This window comes from Plectropomus leopardus, chromosome 14 (assembly GCF_008729295.1).
Source record: "Plectropomus leopardus isolate mb chromosome 14, YSFRI_Pleo_2.0, whole genome shotgun sequence".
NCBI lineage: Eukaryota > Metazoa > Chordata > Actinopteri > Perciformes > Serranidae > Plectropomus > Plectropomus leopardus.
The window spans coordinates 5,806,399-5,826,323 of NC_056476.1; the positions used below are offsets into that span (position 1 = coordinate 5,806,399).

Genomic DNA, 19,925 nt, shown 5'->3' on the forward strand with positions numbered 1-19,925 from the left:
CACAAGACGCGTTCTTAAGTGGGGTTTGAATAATATGTAATAATTAATCATAGCATTTAATGACTTAGAACATAACATAACGTGGTATAAACAGTAGAGAATCTCATATAAAATGTTTTAAAAACACCCTGTTTTAATTTTTTTATTTGTGTCTTTTCCCCACAAGAAAAGATAAATTAAAAATCTTAAAATCATTCTTGCTCCTTCGCCTTTATCTATCTATCTACAGCTAAATACAACTCTATTAATACAACTATTAATTCAAAGCTGTAGGTCAAAAATTAACCACTAGATGTCACTACTTCATTATTCCATTTGGGCTTTAATTTGGTCATTTATTCAATGCAGCATTTGTAATTTAAAGTGTGTGATTCTGTACTCCTGTTAAAACATATGTACCACAGGTCCAGTGTCGGGAGGGTTAAGCAAAAGGCAAAGCAAAATAGTTTATGACATAAACTTTTTGATTTTTATCAAAAAGAGTATATTCATATTTATAATTAAATGAAACCACTTTTGTAATAATTAAATATTAATCATATTTATTTTTGGCTTTTATTCATTGCATTATTTCAAGTCTTTTTCCACATTTTGAAAATGACACACAAAGCATAAATGTGCTTTGTGTATATTGTTTTTCCTTAAATGTAGTTATATATAATTAGCAAATATTTAATCAAGGCTTTATTTTGTATACAGGGGAGAAAAATGATATTTCTAATATGGGCAAAAACTGATTCCCAGTTGAATCAGGAACTAAATATTCTTTAAAATCGTTTTCACAGAAGGTAACACATATCAGGTGTTGACAGAAGCTCACGGGGAGGCCAAAATCCCCATAAAGCTGACAGAGGTTCACGCTAAAAGAGGATGTGTTTGGCGCTATCTGTCTGTCAGAAAGAGGGACGCACATTTAAAAAGGGTGTTTATCTCAGGAAAATAGGCTTAAGTAGAATTATTTGGACACCATACAAATCCTCCTGAAGACTAGCTGCTGTTAATGTGCGGAGGATACTACCATGTGAAATATTATCCCCAAAAAGTGTCATTTTGATATATAAAAGCATGTGCTGAATATCCAGAGGTAAAAATACTGGAGTCATTTTTAGCAGTTTTGGTCTTTAAAATTTATTTCAAGATCCTTGTTTCACAACAAAGTCTCCACATTCAGTGTTCAGTGGTATGTCCTTTAAACGTCAATCATTTCAAACATTCATGCCAAATCGTCCATACCACAAATAAAGCTAAGAGCGAAACAAATTTAAATGAATTCCATGCTTTAATTGCTATAAATCCTAAATCCTAAAAAATAATCAGAAGCAGTAAAATATCATCCACAAACACTTCACAGTGATAGTGCAAACTCATCATAAAACAAGTTTAAAAGTTCTCAGTAAAATCAAAAACATATCAAAAGTTAAAAAAAAAAAAAAATGTTAGAGTGTTGATAATAACGTCGACTCCACGTCAGATTGATTCCAAAGCAGTGCAAAGAGGAGCTCCGTCTCCTCAGGCCTTCCCACGTCGAAGAAGCAGTTTGATGTTTGAGACTTTCATGGACTTAAAGAAACCCTTTTACTTTCTGAGGCGGCACGCAGAGTCCATGGCCAGCTGGATGCTGCAGAGACGAACATCAACAGGCTTCAGTATCAAATATTCACCTTTCAAGGACAAATTATTTCATATTCCATCAACTTTTTTAAAATTATTTTTACTATTGTATTGTTCCTTTGCTGCTTATACCTCTTCATACCTCATAGCTGCTGTAACATTGTGAATTTCCCCACTGTGGGACTAATGAAGGATTATCTTATTTTATCTTACTTAAAGGAACAGTGTGTAAGATTTAGGGGGATTTACTGGCATCTAGTGGTGAGGTTTGCAGATTGCAACCAGATTAAACTCCAGTTAGCACTCCATCAGTGATTTTTATTCAGGAGGTTTTTACTGTGAGCTGAATTATCCGCTGAATTCGCTTCCTCTCCAAAACAAACAGACCAGGTGATTTAAACTGCCAAAACACTGAATAAAGCAGTTTCATGTTACAAATCAATGTTTCTCTGAAGATGTTTAGCACATCAGAGACGGGCCGCTAGCCCGGCACAGCGCTGCTCAGGCGCAGATCGGCATCTAGAGACTTGCCAATTTTTTCTGCGTGACGCGTTTTCGACAAAGACAGTGAAAATGGTCTTTTGATAATTCAGGTTCTCACAAATTTTTAAAACTTCTCAATGACTTTTCAATGCCCCATGATGAGAAATTATTTTTTCCTGCCCTAAACGCTGCATTTTTCTAACATCCCAGATTTAAACTCAAACCTAGTGTCAGCTAACTGGCATACATGAAGGGAGAGACAGAACATGGGAAGAAAATGCTGAGTCATGCATGATGGTGAACAAAACATCACAGACGCATATTCGAGCTGTTACGCTGACAGCTACAGAAAATAAATTGTGTAACATAACTTGGAAGGTTGTCCACAGAAGATTATTTGTAACAATTTCATTACACACAACAAAATTCAATGACTTTTTCCAAAACTTTCAATAATTTGTTCTAATTTCTTGACTTTTCCAGGCCCGAAAAATGTGAAATTCCAAGATTTTTCCAGGTTTTTCATGACCCCGGGAAACCTGATAATTGTACTGACATTACACCAACTTACACCACAGTTTCAACATCTTAATCTGTCACAAAGACATACAAATATGTTTTACTCAACCTTTTTGGTTTCCCTTTCAAAATAAAAGCCCTCTCACAACAGAATTCCTTCAATTATTAACACAGGTTTTTTTTATCCTGAAATCTTTGCATAGTATGGGCTTTTAATTGTAAAAATACAATAGTTATAGCAGCAGGCAGCTATTTAGCAGCACCACCCTAACAACGCTGTCTGTGTGAACACCAAGTAAGCTTAAAGAGGTGGTTTATGAAGTGGGAAGTACACTGTACCTGTTTGCAGAGTATCTTCTCTCACACAGGTTCACCAGAGCGTACAGATGTCTCAGGGCATATTCATACTGAAACACAAGCAGACGTCAAGTGTCAAAAAGATTAAAGTGAGAAAAGCAGACGTCAAGTGTCAACGTAATGTCCCCACAGTCTAATCATACTAAAATATTATATCCCCTTTTTGTATTTGTGGTACTCGAAAGGTCAAAAAGTTCCAGACAAAAAGGGAAGGCAACATATTTCTGAATAAACACATACAGCTGCATGAAAGTACCCGGGAAGACACTGTTAAGGTACGATACAGAGATTCTCATTTAGCAGGCAGACATCAGGTAGGATTAAAAAAAACCAAAAAAAAAAACCCTTAACTTCCTGTAATGGTCAGGCGTTACTCTCACCAACATTTCCTCATCACATGTATATCTAAAATTATGGTAATGATCAAATGTCACAACACACAGCTGGCTTTTATCTTAAGTTTAGTTTAAAATAAGATAGAAAAGAAATGGCACGAGGCCTTCTTGGTTATGGTTTAACACTTAAGAATATGATTTTCATAAAGTTGAGACACACAAGCTCATTCTGCACTTACTGCTTACTGTCAGTTTCTCTGTTCAGCTGAATGCAAATGGGTCACTGAATGTAGGTCTCAAACCTACTGATGAAAAACATGTGAAACTGATCTGCCGTTTCCCCTTTGAAGCGGAACCGGACTCCTGACATTTGAGTTTGTTTCAACCATCGGTTACAGACGAATGCTGCCATAACTGTGACTAATCAGTCTTTACGTTAAGCACTGACACTTTGAAAGGAATCTGGCTTAAATAAAAGTACAGAAAGGTTTCGTGTGTGGCGCTCTACCTCAGTTTTGTGCCAGTTGAAGCAGTTGAATTTGTAGTGGTTGACCGCAGTCCTGTAGCACTGATGCTGGGTGAGTTCGTCTCTCTCGTTGAGAACCTCCTCGGCCTTGAGCTTGTCTCCGGTCACTTTCTCAACCACTTGGCGCATCGTCTCAGCAAGTATCTCCCTGATCTGAACACACACACACACACACACACACACACACACACACGCACACGCACAGTTAAAGCTCTATAACACAAGAACTGACATGGTTAAAGCTCAATGTGTGCACTTATGTTCCCGATAAATCAGATTTGTATGGCGTCCTTGTAAAACCCTCCACAGAGGATGTTAGGGTGTTTTCACATATAATCCTCTTCAAACGACTCAAATTCAGTCCTCTTAAAGTGGACTAAAAAAGTGGACTAACAGAAAAAGGACTCTGGTCTACATTAGCTGTGATGAGGTCTTAGCCCCCTTTCTGTTCATACTCGATCATTATTATGATTATTATTTCAGTTTTTTACAACCCTTAAAAGCAGGAACGCCTCACGACCCCCTGTAAAGCTTTAACGACCCTAATATGGGTTGGGACCCCAGTGTTGGGAGCCAGTAGAGTAAGGTATGCAGTGACAGTTGATATATGTATAATTACGTTGAGGGAGAGAGGTGGTAAGTCACGTGTCTTAAAGTACTTTTGCCGTCGTGTTTTTCACTGCAGTGTGCTTATAAAGCGTCTCGCTCTCATACTGAAAATTACAGGAAAAACCTCACGTTTCTGTGCATTTCAGACTGTTGCCGCTTAACGTGTTCTTCTTTATATCTGGATGTGAAGTATCTTTCAAGGATCAGACTTCTCCTTGTCCTCCTCCTTGCTAGCGGTACCAGTCGACATGGTGCCGTCTGTGTGTTTTTCCGTGTGTCCCAGTGCAAAAGCATGTGATTGGGGCTAAAATACGATGGCAAAGAGCAAAACGAGTCCGGAGCGCTTTGAGTTCACAATGCACAAACGATGCCAACCACACTGAGTTCAGTTCGCTTCAGAGGGGTCTGAGATTGCTTGGAGTGTTCACATATACCCAAAAAATGCTGAGTCAAGTGTGAAAACACTCAAAAACATGCAACATTCGACAACAGGGTTTTGTTGATCTTTACCTTGAGGTGGACGTTGATCTCCATCAGCAGCCCCCTTGCGACTCTGATGTCATTGGAGGCCATCATCTTCCTCTTGAGGATGGCCAGAGGAACGTCGGGGCTTGGAGTCAGATCTAGATTTTTAATTGGCTGCAGCTTCATTGGAGGAGCGGGCTGGCTTGCCATGGCGTCACCCTGAAATGCTATGACCTTCATGTGGCCCATAGTCTGTACACAGAGTGAGATATTTGAGATAAGTAAGAAAATAAGAGCGGGAATCAAACATTTCCCTCCCTTACAGTTCCACTAACAAGTAGCTGGCTTATAGTAGGTATTTAAAGGAATACTTCATCAACCCAATGACCATATTTTATATCAGTTACTCTCCCCGTATTACAATCAATTTGTGAGGAAAACTCTATTTTTCTTGCATGATCATTCATTCATTTTCTCACCTTGTTTCCGTACTGCTGGACGTGGCTGGTGTTTGTGTGGCTCTTTACAATCTTGAACTGCTTCATCAAAGTTTCCTTCTTCAGGTCCTCCTAGAAACACAATGTGATACAAACAAACAAACAAACAAACAAACAAACAAAAAAAAAAAACCCCGTCATGAACAGGACTGTTTCATAAAATATGCAGCAAAATCCTTCCAAACACTGTACTTCTTTTCATGAATCACAAATGAAACAGGAGTGATTTGTATGTATTCTTTTTGTTTCCTGATGAAGTTCAAGTTTGTGTTTTGGGATGCTTTTATATCTCAGGGCTGCAGGTGCTTTCATTGCTTATGCAAATTACCAAAACACTGTTGCTGCTGTTGGAAACATTCACCACTTCCTTTTCCTGTTTCTGCCTCTTTGACAGCAGGTGTTTGGAACAGCAAATAAACCTTTAATGGACTTCTTATAATCTCTGTTGCTGTTGTTTTGTTTAATATCAGTCTGTGACAGTGCTGTTATATTACCCTTAAAATGTGGGAAAATGCACCTTTTTCTTAAGGGAATTAAATAGCTTTCTCACTTTTGCTAAAAAAAACCCCAACATATGTAAATGAGTTAAAACGTTAAATATTTGCATGTAAAATATTGTGCGGAAAAGCAGTTAAAGTGTCAGTCAAAGTTGAAACACTGAAAAGGTTTGAAGTGCCAACTCAAATGTCAACATATTACACTCAAAGAAGTTAAAATTCTTAAGATTTTCATGAAATAAAACCATGTTTTTGATACAACTTATGGTATCGCAGGATTTGTATTGCTCTCGCGTGCACTGAACAATCACAGGAAACAAGGTGTATGTGAAACTCAGAATCAGTGACTGTAATTTTATCTCACTGGTATCAGTTTCACTGTAAACAGTGACTCTCCTAACGCTGATCAAAGCTGTACAAGCTTGCTGCCGCAAACCCAACTGCAGCTAGGTAACATTAAAAAGTATAGAACTGTTTTTTATTGTGAGGCCGTCACTAGAAATGCATTATATTTATCCCCTTTTCCATTTCACTTTTCACACTTTTAACATTAAAAACTTTGTATGACAAAAATACACAAAACCCACCACATCAGAGTCCTCCATCCAGTTCACGCTGTACCAGTCTCCCAGGTAAGTGTCCCTTTTCTCGTCATAGTAGCAGGCGTAAGAGGACTCATGGGGGTTGGCTGCTGTGGTGGCGTAAACTGTAATACAGAAAAAAATTTCATATTACTCAGGGTGACAGTTTGGTTTTTATAATTTTCCAGCACCGTGACTCATGATTGCTTCACAGCTTCAGATACACTTAGGAACACACTAAGGAACATTTTATAATATAATATAACATCCTCTTCATTTTTTATGAACTTTGTGAGTCAATAACCGGCATCACAAGTGTGCATACAAGCTGACAGTTTTTATGAAAACTGTATAATTTTACTGTTGTAGAATTTCTTTCAGTGCAGCAAATAAAGTCTTAAGTGTCATACTTAAGGTTTTGTGCATCCGGCCACAAACATTTTGACGTAAGATATCTCAGTCATGTTTGAATGAGAACTTGTTAAAAAAAGGGATGTAAAAACGTAGCTTTGGCACAATAAAACCAGATCCTTGATTCACGTCCTGTAAATTCATCACGTGGCCAAGCACATGAGAGTGACACGAATTACCAAAAACCACAGTGCTGACCACAGCGTTTGACGAGACACAAAACAGGACTGAGAGTGAAACACTAAAGTCCACCGACTGCGGTGCTGACCTCAGCCTCAGTTTTACCTCGTTAAAATCACGAGCTTTTACTGTCAATTATTAGCAGTTCTGCTTTTTATTAGTTGTTTTGAATTCAACCTCAAATGTAGGTGAAGTGAAATGGTCAGAGGAAAAGTCAAGTTCATGTTGTCGAGGGTTTTTCGTTCGTTGATTGACACTTTTTATTGATCGCTCCTCTATCTCTTGGTTTTCGTGGAAAGTGACGCTGATGAGGTAAAGTTCAACTCACCGTCAATATCAGTCGGCAGGTGGTTCATCATTGACCCAGACTCACATGCCTCGATGTAGAACACCATCTGTGTGTGTGGGGCAAAAAAAAAAAGAAAAAAAAAAAAGACAAAAGCATGTTATAAGACCTGATCTTCCAGCACAGCGACATCATCACCTGATTGGGCTTTATCACTCCAAACTGCACTGTGGGCACACCCACATACATGCCTGCAAATACAATACACAACAGCATGTTGTTCCCTACCCTTTTGTATTTCTTGTTTTCATGCATGTAATTAATGGCGTCCTGGAGGTCTTTGACTTGGAGCTGCAGAGAGAGAGAGAAGAAAGAGTGTTAAATTTAACAGTTTCAGGTTAGGTAAACCACCACGTTACATTTGAAGTTCTGCACGTCCTGATTCAGACAAATTTGTAGTCTTGTTTACCTGATTCAGACACTTTTGTCTTTTTTCCCCTTTTGATGACATTTTATGACAAATTCGCTCATTTTATTCTCGTCTTTTAAATGTTTGCTTTTATTGTAAAGCACAGGCGAATGTGTTTTGAGAAGGTAAAAATCGTAAATAAACTTTACTATTAGTAGTAGCATTTTATTATTACGTATTAAAGACAGATCTAAAAAAAAAAGGTATCATTGGAAAAACAGATGAGTAGTTTCTCTGTAAAATCAAATGTAGATCAAAACAGCATACTCTTGGACAACGGAGAAAAAAAAACAAGATACACAAGAAAGCGATCCAGGTGCACTAAAAAGTATATTAGTCGGGAAGAGAAATTTAAGAAGACTTTTTTGTAGTAACTAAATCATCAAAACAGCCAAGAACCATTGGTAAGTCCTTGACAAAGCTTTAAAAACTGACAATTGTGTAGCCTGATAAAAAATAATAATAATTAAAAAAAAAAAAAAAAAAAAAAATATATATATATATATATATATATATATACACATATATACACATACACACATATATATATATATATATATATATATATATGAGAAAAATAAAAAAATAAATAATATAATAGATGCATGTAAGAATTACGTTACGGAGTCACATACAGAAAAAAAAAACTACAACTACCAAAATTTTGAATAATTTTTACTAATTCCATGACTTTTCCAAGCCTGGGAAATGTGACTGTGAAATTCCATGACTTTTCCAGGTTTTCCATGACCGTGGGAACCCTGGGTCTCTCGACAAAATGCATATGTATAGGTGCTATATGTGTGTGTATGTGAATAACTATGACTGAATTTTCTCTTTGTCGGATTAATAAAGTAACTTCTTCTTATGTATAGACTCGTGACTGATGTTGAGAGAGATAATTATCTGACTGAACAAGTTCAACAACCTGAGAATAGCTCTTTGGTTCTGTGCAGTAAACTCATGAGTGAACGTTAGCAGAGGCAGGAAGTAAGAAATGCTCACGTCATCATTGGGAAAGGCCAGAATGCCAGGCGCTCCGTGGTCGGTGAAGTACACAAACACGTGATCTTCTGGGCCGCTGCCAAGACAAACAGAGCACAGTTAGAGAGAAATAATCCTGATGAACCAGATTCTGTGTTGTTATGGTGTCTCATGTCTTAAAGAGGTCACTCGTTTTATTTCATCACTTGCCTCTTCAACACTTTTCCAGAGCCACCTTTGACTTTTGAGGCGTCACCCGTCAGCACGGCCAAGAAGTTTTCTGGAGTCACATCCTGCAAGAGACCACCCAGTCAGAAATCTAAACTTCTGCAAAACCTCTTCAAACAATCTGTTTGCTGCAAAACGTTTATTCAACATCTTTGGTTTTGTCTGTTGTACAAATATTTGCACTAAAGCACTCACATCGCCGGTGTAGTCTTTGGGAACTCCCTTGTACACGTCTGTGCCATTGGGCCTGTTAATCAATATGCCCGGGGTGGGGTTTCTGAGAACAAAAAATGTACGTCAAATAAGCAAAAGGAAGTGAAAAGGGCTGACAAAACACTTTTGTCACCTGATCAGTGAATCATTCATCTGCTTCCTGGTCATCATGTTTGACTCTGAGACTGGTGAAAACTCCACAACACCTCAGGGTTTTCCCCTTTTTCTGTGCAGAAAACCTTCTGTCACTTTCAACAACAAGTCCTCTAATGTGTAAGAAACTGCAGTCTGTGGGGAAATTCTCGACGCTGCACTCCTGCCAGCATGTTTTTAATATAAGTTAGTTATTAACCAGAAATCCAATAAATGTTCATATTCAGGTCAGACAAGAGTATGATATAAAACAATCAATGTTGCATAGCTTATCTGTAAAACATGACCTATATTATGTCAAGATATTTTGATGCATGAGCATATGAGCCTAAAGCATGGAGGCAGTCAAATATAGCTATTCCTCAGCTTATCAGCGGTTATTACTATTAAATTAACCTGCTGTGGACGGTGTAAATTCTTTTTTTGTGTGTTTCATTTTATTGCAAAACCAACCAGACCTGTATCAGTAATTTTATCATCCTAAAACACATTTAATTCAAAGTCGACAGAAACAAAGGAAAACTCAAAAAAAGGGTCTTGGTTTCTCTTTTCAGAGTTCCAAAAATCGTCAACTCTGGTTTCGCTGAAATAAACAATTAATTCACCAAGTTAAGAGGTGAAAACATGCTGGCTCTATACTGGCTAAAATGACTGTTTATTTAAATGGCGTTTGGTAATGGTGATTTCGGGGCTGTTTCTGTTTCTGTCTCTCTTTGCATCCTTTTCATAATTTTGTCAGAAACTTAAAACAATCTAAGCTTGTCAGTGTCAAAAAGAAACTTTTTTAGAGGACGGAAATTGATGGTGCGCAGGCGCCCTTTAGGATTTAATTTTTTACATCTTTTGCTCTCTGGTGACAGCACTCTCCCTCACTACTGGACCAGTTTCAAAAATGTTTGTTTTGAAGTGTCACGTAGACACAAAAAACATGGGAAATTTCTGTCTAGGTTGGAAAATACTTAAGTTAAATCATTTGTCAAGCAAAAATAACAAATGTAAACTAGTTCCAGCTTCTCAGACATGAGGATACATTGCTTTTCTGTTTTTCATATCATTTTAAACGGGATAACTTTGGATTTTGGACAGCCCAGACAAAATAAGAGGTCAGCTCTGGGCTCTAAGTAGTTAAAAATAGTCAGTATGAAGAGCTTACCTTGTTTACCCTAAAATTATTGATATGAAAAGTGAAAGTTAAACTGAGAAAATACATCTCCTGAAATTGATTAGGCACGCTCTGCCAGACAGGGGATATCTCACCCTGTTGGGGTTCTTGGAGCTACAAAAACCCTCACAGCAGACTGTACAGCAGTGTGAGGAGGTTTTCGCAGCCCTATCTGTTAACCACAGAATTATCACACACACTCACATGTTGGTATTTCTCGTGTCGCTGTGGCATGTCGACTCTGTGTGGTTAATTGTAGGAGCAGCAGCAGCATTAACAGGCTGAGTTTAAGAGCCTCACTGAGGAGTCACAAGGAAGTAATTTAAGTTCTCCCTCAGGAGTTAAGTTACTGTCATGGCGGCTGGATGGCAGAGCAGCAGTGAAAACAGAGATTTCAGTTTCAGAATTAGGACACTGTTGCAGTGTGTCACAGAGTGAGACACAGTGTTTAACAGAAATGACTGTCCACTTTCTCAGAGGCAGTGGACCCATTAATTCTCTCTGTCAATTACTCTTTAGGTTTCACTTTGCTGCTGTAAAGGAATAAACCCAAATGGTTCTTGTATTTTCAAACCACAAACCCCAGCTCAAATGTATGAAAAAGTTAAATGTATAGATAGGGGTGTTGAATTAAGTAGACTAAAATATAATTTTATGACTTAAGAAAATTACCAAAATAGTTGTGGATCTATTTCCTGATGATCAATTACTCAATTTAACAACTAATTGCTTCAGCTCTACTTACAGAGAAGCAAACCTTAAGTGAAATACAAATGGCTAACATCATTATTTATGAACTTTAGTTCTATACAGCACCTCAAAAACACTATTTAACATTGTGTTAAACGCTTAATAAGTGATACTGTATGTTAATAAAGAGCAAAGTGAGCTTTTTTTATATATATATCTTTATATTCTGTCTTAATCTTCCTCTCTATTATTATTGTTGTTTTGTGTTTATGACCTTAATTCCTATTATTGTATCTAATTTTCTTGGTATGCTTTTGGTTTTTTTAATCTGTATTTATCTTTCGAACAAGTTTTTGCATCTTTTATTAAATTAATTTTACCATCATCATTTTGTCTTACTTTAATCTGGCATTACTGTTTGGTTTCTCGTGTCATACTTCCTCAGGGGTATCTTGCTTCAGTTTGTAAACACTGATTTTAAATGTGCTATATAGAAAAAAAAGCTATTATTACTGTTTTTATTATCATTAATGTTAGTAGTAGTTGTAGTAGTAGTATTTTGGGGTTTATTACTATTATTATTATTATTATTTACTTTTATTGGTACATTTTTGTAAATCTCCATTTATCATTTTCATTGGTCTTATTTCAAGTAAGTTTTTGCATCTTGTTTCTTGTTTAATCTTACCTTAATTTTGTCTTGCTTTTGTTTTTATTTCTAATGTTACATTTCCTCTGAGGTATGCCTTGGCTTTGGAAACACTGCTTTTGAAGGTGCTGTATATAAAGAAAAAGGGAATTCCTACACACTGTCCTGTTCCTTGCAATTAACTTTATTAGATAAACTTTTATCTAATATAATCAATTAAGTAAAAGCATTGTTATCTAATAAAGTGTATTGCAGGCGATAGAACAGTGTGTGGAATTCCCCTTTTCTTCACCTATGAATGATTTCCTCCAACACACCTGTCTACAAGTTTTTGAAGCTGTGCACGAGCCTCCACATTCTCAAGGCGATATATATAAAATCCTATAACTCCACTCTTGACTGAAACATGCAATAAAGCATGTATATTGTATTTAAAAATTCAACTTTGGTGTGTTTTATCATATTTAGAAACAATATATTGACATTTAACTGTGCATTGTACTCACTTGAAAATAGGCAATAAAGGTCAACAAGTAAGAGAACTCAAATGCAAAAGTATGTTTGAGCAGTTCACGAGAAAGATGAAGTCTCTGTATCACACAGATGTGCTGTGCATAGATAAAAAAAAAAAAACATGTCAACTCACTCTTCATTTTGTGCCAAGTCATCGTACATCATGACCACAATCTGCTCATCTGGGATGCCATTCTTGTGGACAATCTGGTAGGCATGGCAAGCATCGGCCTAGGAGGAAGTCAAAGTAGAAAATATGTGAGTTGCATATTTTTAGAAAGCTGGAAAAACTGTGGGAGAGCCTTCATTGTGAAGGGGAAGTGGCTTATCTAATCAAAACAGATAACAGAGTCATGCACAGTATGAACTTGAAAAGGTGACATTGTGGGATCAGTTTCATGTCGTTTCTTTGTTTTTTTTTCCTCACCTGGTGTCTGTAGTTGTACCAGCCGTTGGAGCCAGCGACGATGAGCACCCAGTTCTTGCCGGTGTCTGAGTCCTGCTGGGCGGGGAAGGCACTCACCAGCCCGGAGCTCAGGCCGAGCAGGACGAGGAAGACTGCCTGAAACATGTCCTCGCTTTCTGAGGGAGTCCTGGATGAAAACAGGAACTTGTTTAAATCTCTCCTTAACGAATTCACTGTTAAAATAAAGCTGTTTGTCGGCCAGTGCGGTGGCAGCACGCAGCGTCAGGTAGGCACAAACTAACAAACACGTCGCCACCTGACTGCCTGGATATCACATGACGCATCCTCGCAACCAAGCTAGCTGTTAGCACAACAAGCTAACAAAACAGACTTTTAAAGAGCCGAAAGCGCGACAAAGATATTATTTAATAACAAAATAATACGCCGAATTCATCAAAGACAAGTCAAAATTAGAAAAGACATGTTTTTTTTTGGTTTTTTTTACCTTTTTTAAGGTATTCTTGTGTCCGTTAGAGACAGCAGCGGAGTGACTACGGGAACATCCCTGGGACATTTATATGAGAGTAGGAAAAACGGTTGCTAGGAATTCTCCCGCAGCAGCCAATCAGAGCGCTCGGGGGGCGGGGCTTTACTGTAAACAGTCATGTGGTTGAAAACAAGCAGCAGCTCGTTTGTTTTTCGCTTGAAGTAAAAAAGTAGATAAACCAGACTATAAGTGGAAAATAACTTCTGAGAAAACAATCCTTTATTTAGACAAACATATAAGATTTGTTTGTTTAAAAAAAAATCACTGCATTTTGCCTTTACTCACATTATTATTATAGTACTTTTTTTCTATTTTTCTTTATTGGACTATGAACTTTTCTCTGTTTCCTTGATAAATTAATAATAACAATATTTGTTCCAGTCTGTTTGTTTTAGTCTGATGGAGTGGTGGAAATAAGGATATAGAATTGTATTTCGATGTAAAGATGTACTTAAGTATACCATACTGGAGTGCATTTTAAGTTACTTGTTTATTATTTCTTCTTATTTATTTATTTATTTCCGTTTTATGCTACTTTACAGAGGTGTGGAATTGAGTCACATGACTTTAGACTCGACTTGGCAAAATTTAAAAAATAATTAAGATCAGTCACACTTGTTTTAATAAGCACATTAAAACAACATTCATACCACATTCTAAAAAACAACTTTTTCTTTTTTAAAATTTTGTATTACCGGACAGCTTGAGAATGACATGAAGTCATTTGGTGAAGAGTGCATTATGACTTATTTAGGACTCAAAACTCAAAGAGAAGACAAGACAGTGCAGTTATGACAGGCAGAGAAATGTACAAAAATCCTCCACCATACAAACGAGGGGTATACTTTGGGAGGACACAACAAAATAACTCTAAGCTGCAAAATATGTATGTGTCTGCCAAGCTGAGAGAAAACACAGGTCTCCTCATTTTTTCTGGTAACTTGTTTTGTTTGATTATAATGGCCTGTACTGTTTAAAGTCTATTTGTTATCTTGCAATGATACATTTTGTTTTCTTTTGGAAGGAGTGAGAGATTCTTTTACAGGGAAACTGTCAAGAAACATCTTTGAGTGCTGTCTGTGGCCTTATTCTAACAGAATACAGAAAACTGAAACATATCTGGCAGCTCTATAAAACCCGCTGTAAGTGAAGTGCTCTGTGTTTTATGCTCCTGATGAGTCAGCATGTCTGTCGACTTTAAATCAATCTGTAGTTAAACTTTTTCAAGAAGCCTAACCTTGAACCCTTTTTCAGCATGCTTTTCTGATTTTGGTGTCAGTTGGGCTTAGACTTATATGTGGGCAGGGTTCAGATAATTCAAATTCTAAAATGCAACAAGCAATAAAATCTGGAAAAATATGCATTTTTTTTTACATTACAACAGATTGATGTGATAATGAATGGATGTCATCACAAAGACCACCCGATTCTTCATGCCACAATTTTTGCAGCATGTTGCACAATTGCTTATAAACCTATTTAAGCAGCACAGTAAAGTCATATGATTCACTCTGCCATAATTTTTTTTCATAAACCACAGCAAGCAACCCATGAAATCTCACACTGCTTACCCCACATGTTTCATTTCAAACATCTCCTTAAAATGTAGCATTTGGTATATTTGGGTCATTTCTATAACTATGGTTCATTTTATTCTGGAAATGTTTAAAACACACATTTAGGGAAAAGTATCGATATTATTTGAAGTCATAAACACTTGTCATTTCCATAACCCCGTCTTTGTCCATCACAATAAATGAAGTGATGGAAATGACATTTTGTTTCATTGGGAAAAAAACCCTCATTGTTAGATGGCAAATGTCCATTTTAGCATTGGTATTAAAATACACGATATAAACTAAATAAAATGTTTTTCTTGTTACTGTATTTTCAAAAAAAAAGAGCTTTTTGGAAGTGACAGCTTATCAGAGTACTCCTGATTTAGCAAAAACTAAACTTGATGTCATGTTATTTCAGTTCCCTCCATGGAGCTAACGGTCGTCCAGCCACGTGCTCTCCTGTCACACGACTGTTTCTGTGGTCACAAAGTGACATTTTGTGCTGTGTGGTTTTAATGACAGTTTTCATTTTCTAATCCTGTTAAGAATATATCCTTTTTCTAAATAATTCCTTGTACAATTTACAGCATCAGTTCTAAGCTAATTGGTACTGTAATCAAAATATCCATAGTCGAATAAATATTGCATCAAATTGGAAATTGAATCTGGACCTTAAAATCAAATCAGTTTAGGAAATCAGTGGCAATACCCTTCCCTACTCAACAGACAGGTGTCTTTTTATGAAAGAAATACATAAAATACTAACATATCTCACATCACATGATATATTTCATTTAATTTGGTATTTTTGTGTCATTTTGTGTTTGAAGTCAATTAAATACTACTTTAACGTGTACTGGTCCCCCAGAGCCAGTCTGAATGACAGGGGTCAGTATACCTGGGTTCCTGCCTCTGTATGCCGCTCTGCATACAATGCACCAGCTCTGATTCTATCCCGGGTCACACGTAATTTATTCGGGCTGAGTCCGACTGGACCCCGTGGCGGAGGGCTAAGTAAATTAATGGTATATAGACAGCACTTGTATAACGCTTTTCTAGTCTTTTGACAATTGAAAGCACTTTCACACCACATGCCACATTCACCCATTCACACACATTCACACGCTGGTTGCAGACGCTAACGTAAATGGTGCCACCTGCTACTCAGTACCATTCACAGACACTCACACTCCCATGATGCAACATCAGGAGCAATTTGGGGTTCCCAAGGATACTTCAACATGTTGCCTGGAGGAGCCAGGGATTAAACCTCTGAGCCACAGACGCACCTAGAGGGAACTAGGTCGATTTATTGGTCATTTTTTAAGTCCTGCTACATCTTGTGGAGTCGAAGTCTCACAGCCTGGGGGAAGAAGCTGCTCTGTAGTCAGGAGGTTCGGCAGCAGATACTTCTGTATCTTTTTCCTGATGGCAGCAGGGTGAACAGACTGTGGCTGGGATGGCTGCTGTTTTTCAGTATCCTTTGGACTCTGTGCAGACACCTTACTTCACTGAGGTCACTGATACTCTGTAGAGCCGCTGTAGAGCCGCTGTAGAGCCGCTGTAGAGCCGCTGTAGAGCTTTCCTGTCCTGGGCTGTGAAAGAACCATGCCAGTTTGTGATGCTTCCGGTCAGTATGCTTTCTATTGCTCCTCTGTAGAAGTTTGGATTTATCCTTCCTAAGTTTCTGCAGGAAGTAGAGCCTTTTCTGTAACCTCGGTGGTGATGTGTGATAAAGACAGGTTCTCAGTGATGGTAATTCAAGGAAGCTTTAGCTGCTCACCTGCTCCTCCTCGGCCCCAGTGATGTCGTCTTTGCCTCCTTCTTTCTGAAATCAACAATCAAACAGTTGGGAAAGAGATGCTACCCCAAGTGAAGGACTTCAAGTGTCTTGTAGTCTTGTGCACGAGTAACGGGATAAAACTGAACGTGAGATGGACAGGCGCTTTGGTGCGGCGTCTTCAGAAAAGCGGGAGTTGCGCAGGCGTTGTGGCAAAGAAGGAGTTAAGCCAGGAGGCAAAGCTCTTGATTGACTGGTCCATTTTTGTCCCAACCCTCACCGGTCATGAGTTTTAGGTTAGTGACCAAAAGAACGAGATCGTGGATGAAAGCGGCAGAAATCAGTTTCCTCCGGAGGGTTTCTGGGCTTGGCCATAGAGACTGGGCGAGGAGCTCAGACATCCGAAAGAGCTCTTTGTGGAGTCGCTGCTCTTTAGCATTGAAAGGGGCCAGCTGAGGTGGTTCAGGCATCTGATCAGGATGCATCCTGGGCGCCTACCGTTAGAGGTGCCCTGGAAATGTCTAGCTGGTAGGAGGCTGCAGGGCAGACCCAGAACACACTGCAGGGATTACATATCTAATCTAGAACGCCTCAGGATCCCTCAGGAGGAGCTGGAAAGAGTTGCCGGGGAGAAGGAAGTCTAGAGCACACTGCCCACCTCCTGGCCTCACGACTTGGCCCCAGGTATGCGGATGAAAATGGATGTATGTGTCCTGAGGTGTATTTTAAATTTAGATTCTGAAAATGTTTTGTAGAGTTCGATTAAAATGAAACATCAGCCATCGGAAGAGGCGCATTAAAGATGTCAGCAATAAATCAAACTTTTATTTCTTCATATAGAAAAGAATTAAGTTAAATAGTGAAACAGTCCATCAAAAATTCGGCATCTTGTTTTCAACCTTATGGTCCTTTATACATTAACCTTTGTCCCAAAATGGAAAAAAAAAGATGTAACAAAGTGTAAATACCATGTTCACAGTAATAAATATTGAAAAGAAAATCTTTTATACATTGACATTATATATATATATTTGTGTAAATATATATATATATTTATATAGATATATAATCATATACAGTAAAAAGTTATTTTCAAGTTTATCAAACATAAATTGTAAAATAAAAATGGCTGAAAACAGAATGATGATTGCATTTTTTTTCATTCCCAAGGCATCAGTAACCATGGCCATTCAGAGTCTGTAATAAATAAAACGTGATATTATCTAAAGAGTGTAGTGCATCACTGTAAATTAAAGAACAAAAGTTATAGTGCAAGTTATTTTTTTTCTTTGCGCAAAGTACTCTTGCAGATTTCAACCTAACCCAAAAAAAACGGAATGACAACAATGAAACAGAGGAGTTTGTTGAGTACAGCACCGTCCCGTCTCTGACGTCAGTCCGTTCTGCACCACAACCTTCGCTGTAGTCTTGGCAGCGGAAAAAAAGCTTTCACATGTGTGAAACCATGGCAAATATTCAATACCAGGCTTATTTTGGCAAATTACTTAAAGACAAAAAAAAGACAAAAAAATCTCCACACGCTCTTTACACTCAGCTCTGTCAGAATTGCCACTAAAATAGTCGATGAAATGCATAGAAATTAATCACCAGTAGCGAGAACTAACTTAACTTAAGGGTTGTTTACTGTCATGCAGCATTTCTGAGATGCAAAGCAAGGCAGATATTGTGGATGTGTGTCGACGCAGTAAAGGATGAATGTATGCTCTGCCTCTGCTTGCACTTTTCCCTGGCTTCCTTTCCCCCTCAGCAGTAAGGAAAGGGGGAGGGGGGAGAGCTCCCTTTTCCTGTTTGTCTGCAGGCTCCTGCGTCCTGCTGAAAGCCAGGGACGTCTGGCTTCGTCCTCACACAAGCGCGTGTGTGTATGTGTGTGTATGTGTGTGTATGTGTGTGTGTGTGTGTGTGTGTGCTTGCTTTTCTCAAACCTCTGCACCCAACTCAATGACCCCAGTCTCAATAATGGGCACTAGCTTATCTTCCACCTGTACCAGCAGGATGGTCTTGTCGATATGGGAGCGACTGGCTGGGTCTCGGCTACAAGGCACCCACCGGTGAATCACCTGCAGAGGGCAACAGAGGAGGCGGCTGTGTGAGAGGAAGCATCCAATCAAATTTATGAGGCATTTATTACTGAGCAAGTAGGTCATGGAGGGTATTCAGGGCCAAAAAAAAAAAAATAGGACAGAACAAGAACAAACAAGATAATCACAGTAAAATCACATTTATAGCACAAGAGGTCAGACAGTGTGAGAGTGATGTGATGAAACAGCAACATCAGAACGACCAGTGCGCCGATTGTGACGTTCTGGGCCGATACTAACACCACTGTTTAAAATAACAATCTAGCCGATATCCGATACAAAGGTTTTATTTCACAGTTGTTTATTTTGTTTTTGTTTTTATTTATTTTTTTGTGCCGGGAAAACGAAGAAATTCATTATCAAAAAAAAAAATTCAACTGTTTTAAAGTCATTTAGTCCTTCATTAAACTACCTATGGATGAGCACAAATTCAACCAGTGAAGCACGGTAATTTTTTTTTTTTAAGATTATTTTTTGGGGCTTTTATTGCCTTTAATTGACAGGACCGTGTGAGCGTGAACGGGGAAGAGAGAGAGGGGGTGACATGCAGCAAAGGGCCGAGGCCGGACTCGAACCTGCGGCTGCTGCGGCGAGGACACAGCCTCTGTACATGTGGCACCACTCTATCCACTGAGCCACCAGGTGCCCTGTGATCCATGATAATAATTATTTCAACCAATACCAATAACCAATAATTTCCAGCTTCTCGTGACCGATAAGATACCAATAACCGATTTTTGTTTGTTTTTTATTTCCTGAGGGTATGAAAGGCTGAGATGTGGGGCGGAGAGATGAATTTCATTTATGCATTTTCATCAACAAAATGACATTTCAGACAAAACGCTGGAAAATCACATTTTTGTAAAAGAAAGTCATTTTCAAGAGCAAAATCAATTTCATTTTTATATATATGAATTTTCTTTCCTCTTATCTTCTTATGTCAACTTGAATTGTACAAAAATAAGATTCTGTTTGATTTATAGCTGAACTATAGAGTGGAACATTCCCCAAAATGTCAGGAAGCAGCCCAGCTACAGAACAGTCCCTAAGTAACGGCTTTGTTGTGATCTCTGCAGATTTACATGTTGTTCTGCTTGTCCCGGCAGAGAATGAGAG

At 38.2% G+C, this 19,925-nt stretch overlaps 2 protein-coding genes across 4 annotated transcripts in view; both read right to left on the reverse strand.

Moving 5' to 3' along the window:
• Positions 1-1,102: 1,102 nt before the first annotated feature.
• Positions 1,103-13,425, reverse strand: lgmn (legumain). The gene is made up of 14 exons (XM_042500108.1): positions 13,330-13,425; positions 12,846-13,011; positions 12,552-12,649; positions 9,234-9,315; positions 9,021-9,103; positions 8,832-8,907; positions 7,646-7,708; positions 7,400-7,466; positions 6,487-6,605; positions 5,385-5,474; positions 4,951-5,157; positions 3,814-3,984; positions 2,953-3,020; positions 1,103-1,618 (listed from the first exon to the last, which is right to left on the reverse strand). The coding sequence occupies exons 2-14, from the start codon at positions 12,987-12,989 to the stop codon at positions 1,576-1,578; spliced, it is 1,311 nt and encodes a 436-aa protein (XP_042356042.1). The 5' UTR covers positions 12,990-13,011; positions 13,330-13,425; the 3' UTR covers positions 1,103-1,575.
• Positions 13,426-17,846: 4,421 nt separating this feature from the next.
• pcnx1 (pecanex 1) overlaps positions 17,847-19,925 on the reverse strand; it is a 52,155-nt gene continuing 50,076 nt past the window's right edge. For all 3 annotated transcript variants that reach the window (XM_042500091.1, XM_042500092.1, XM_042500089.1), the window contains exon 36: positions 17,847-18,788. In XM_042500091.1, coding sequence (XP_042356025.1) covers positions 18,648-18,788 — 141 coding nt within the window. In that variant the 3' untranslated portion in view covers positions 17,847-18,647. The remainder of the gene's footprint in view (positions 18,789-19,925) is intronic.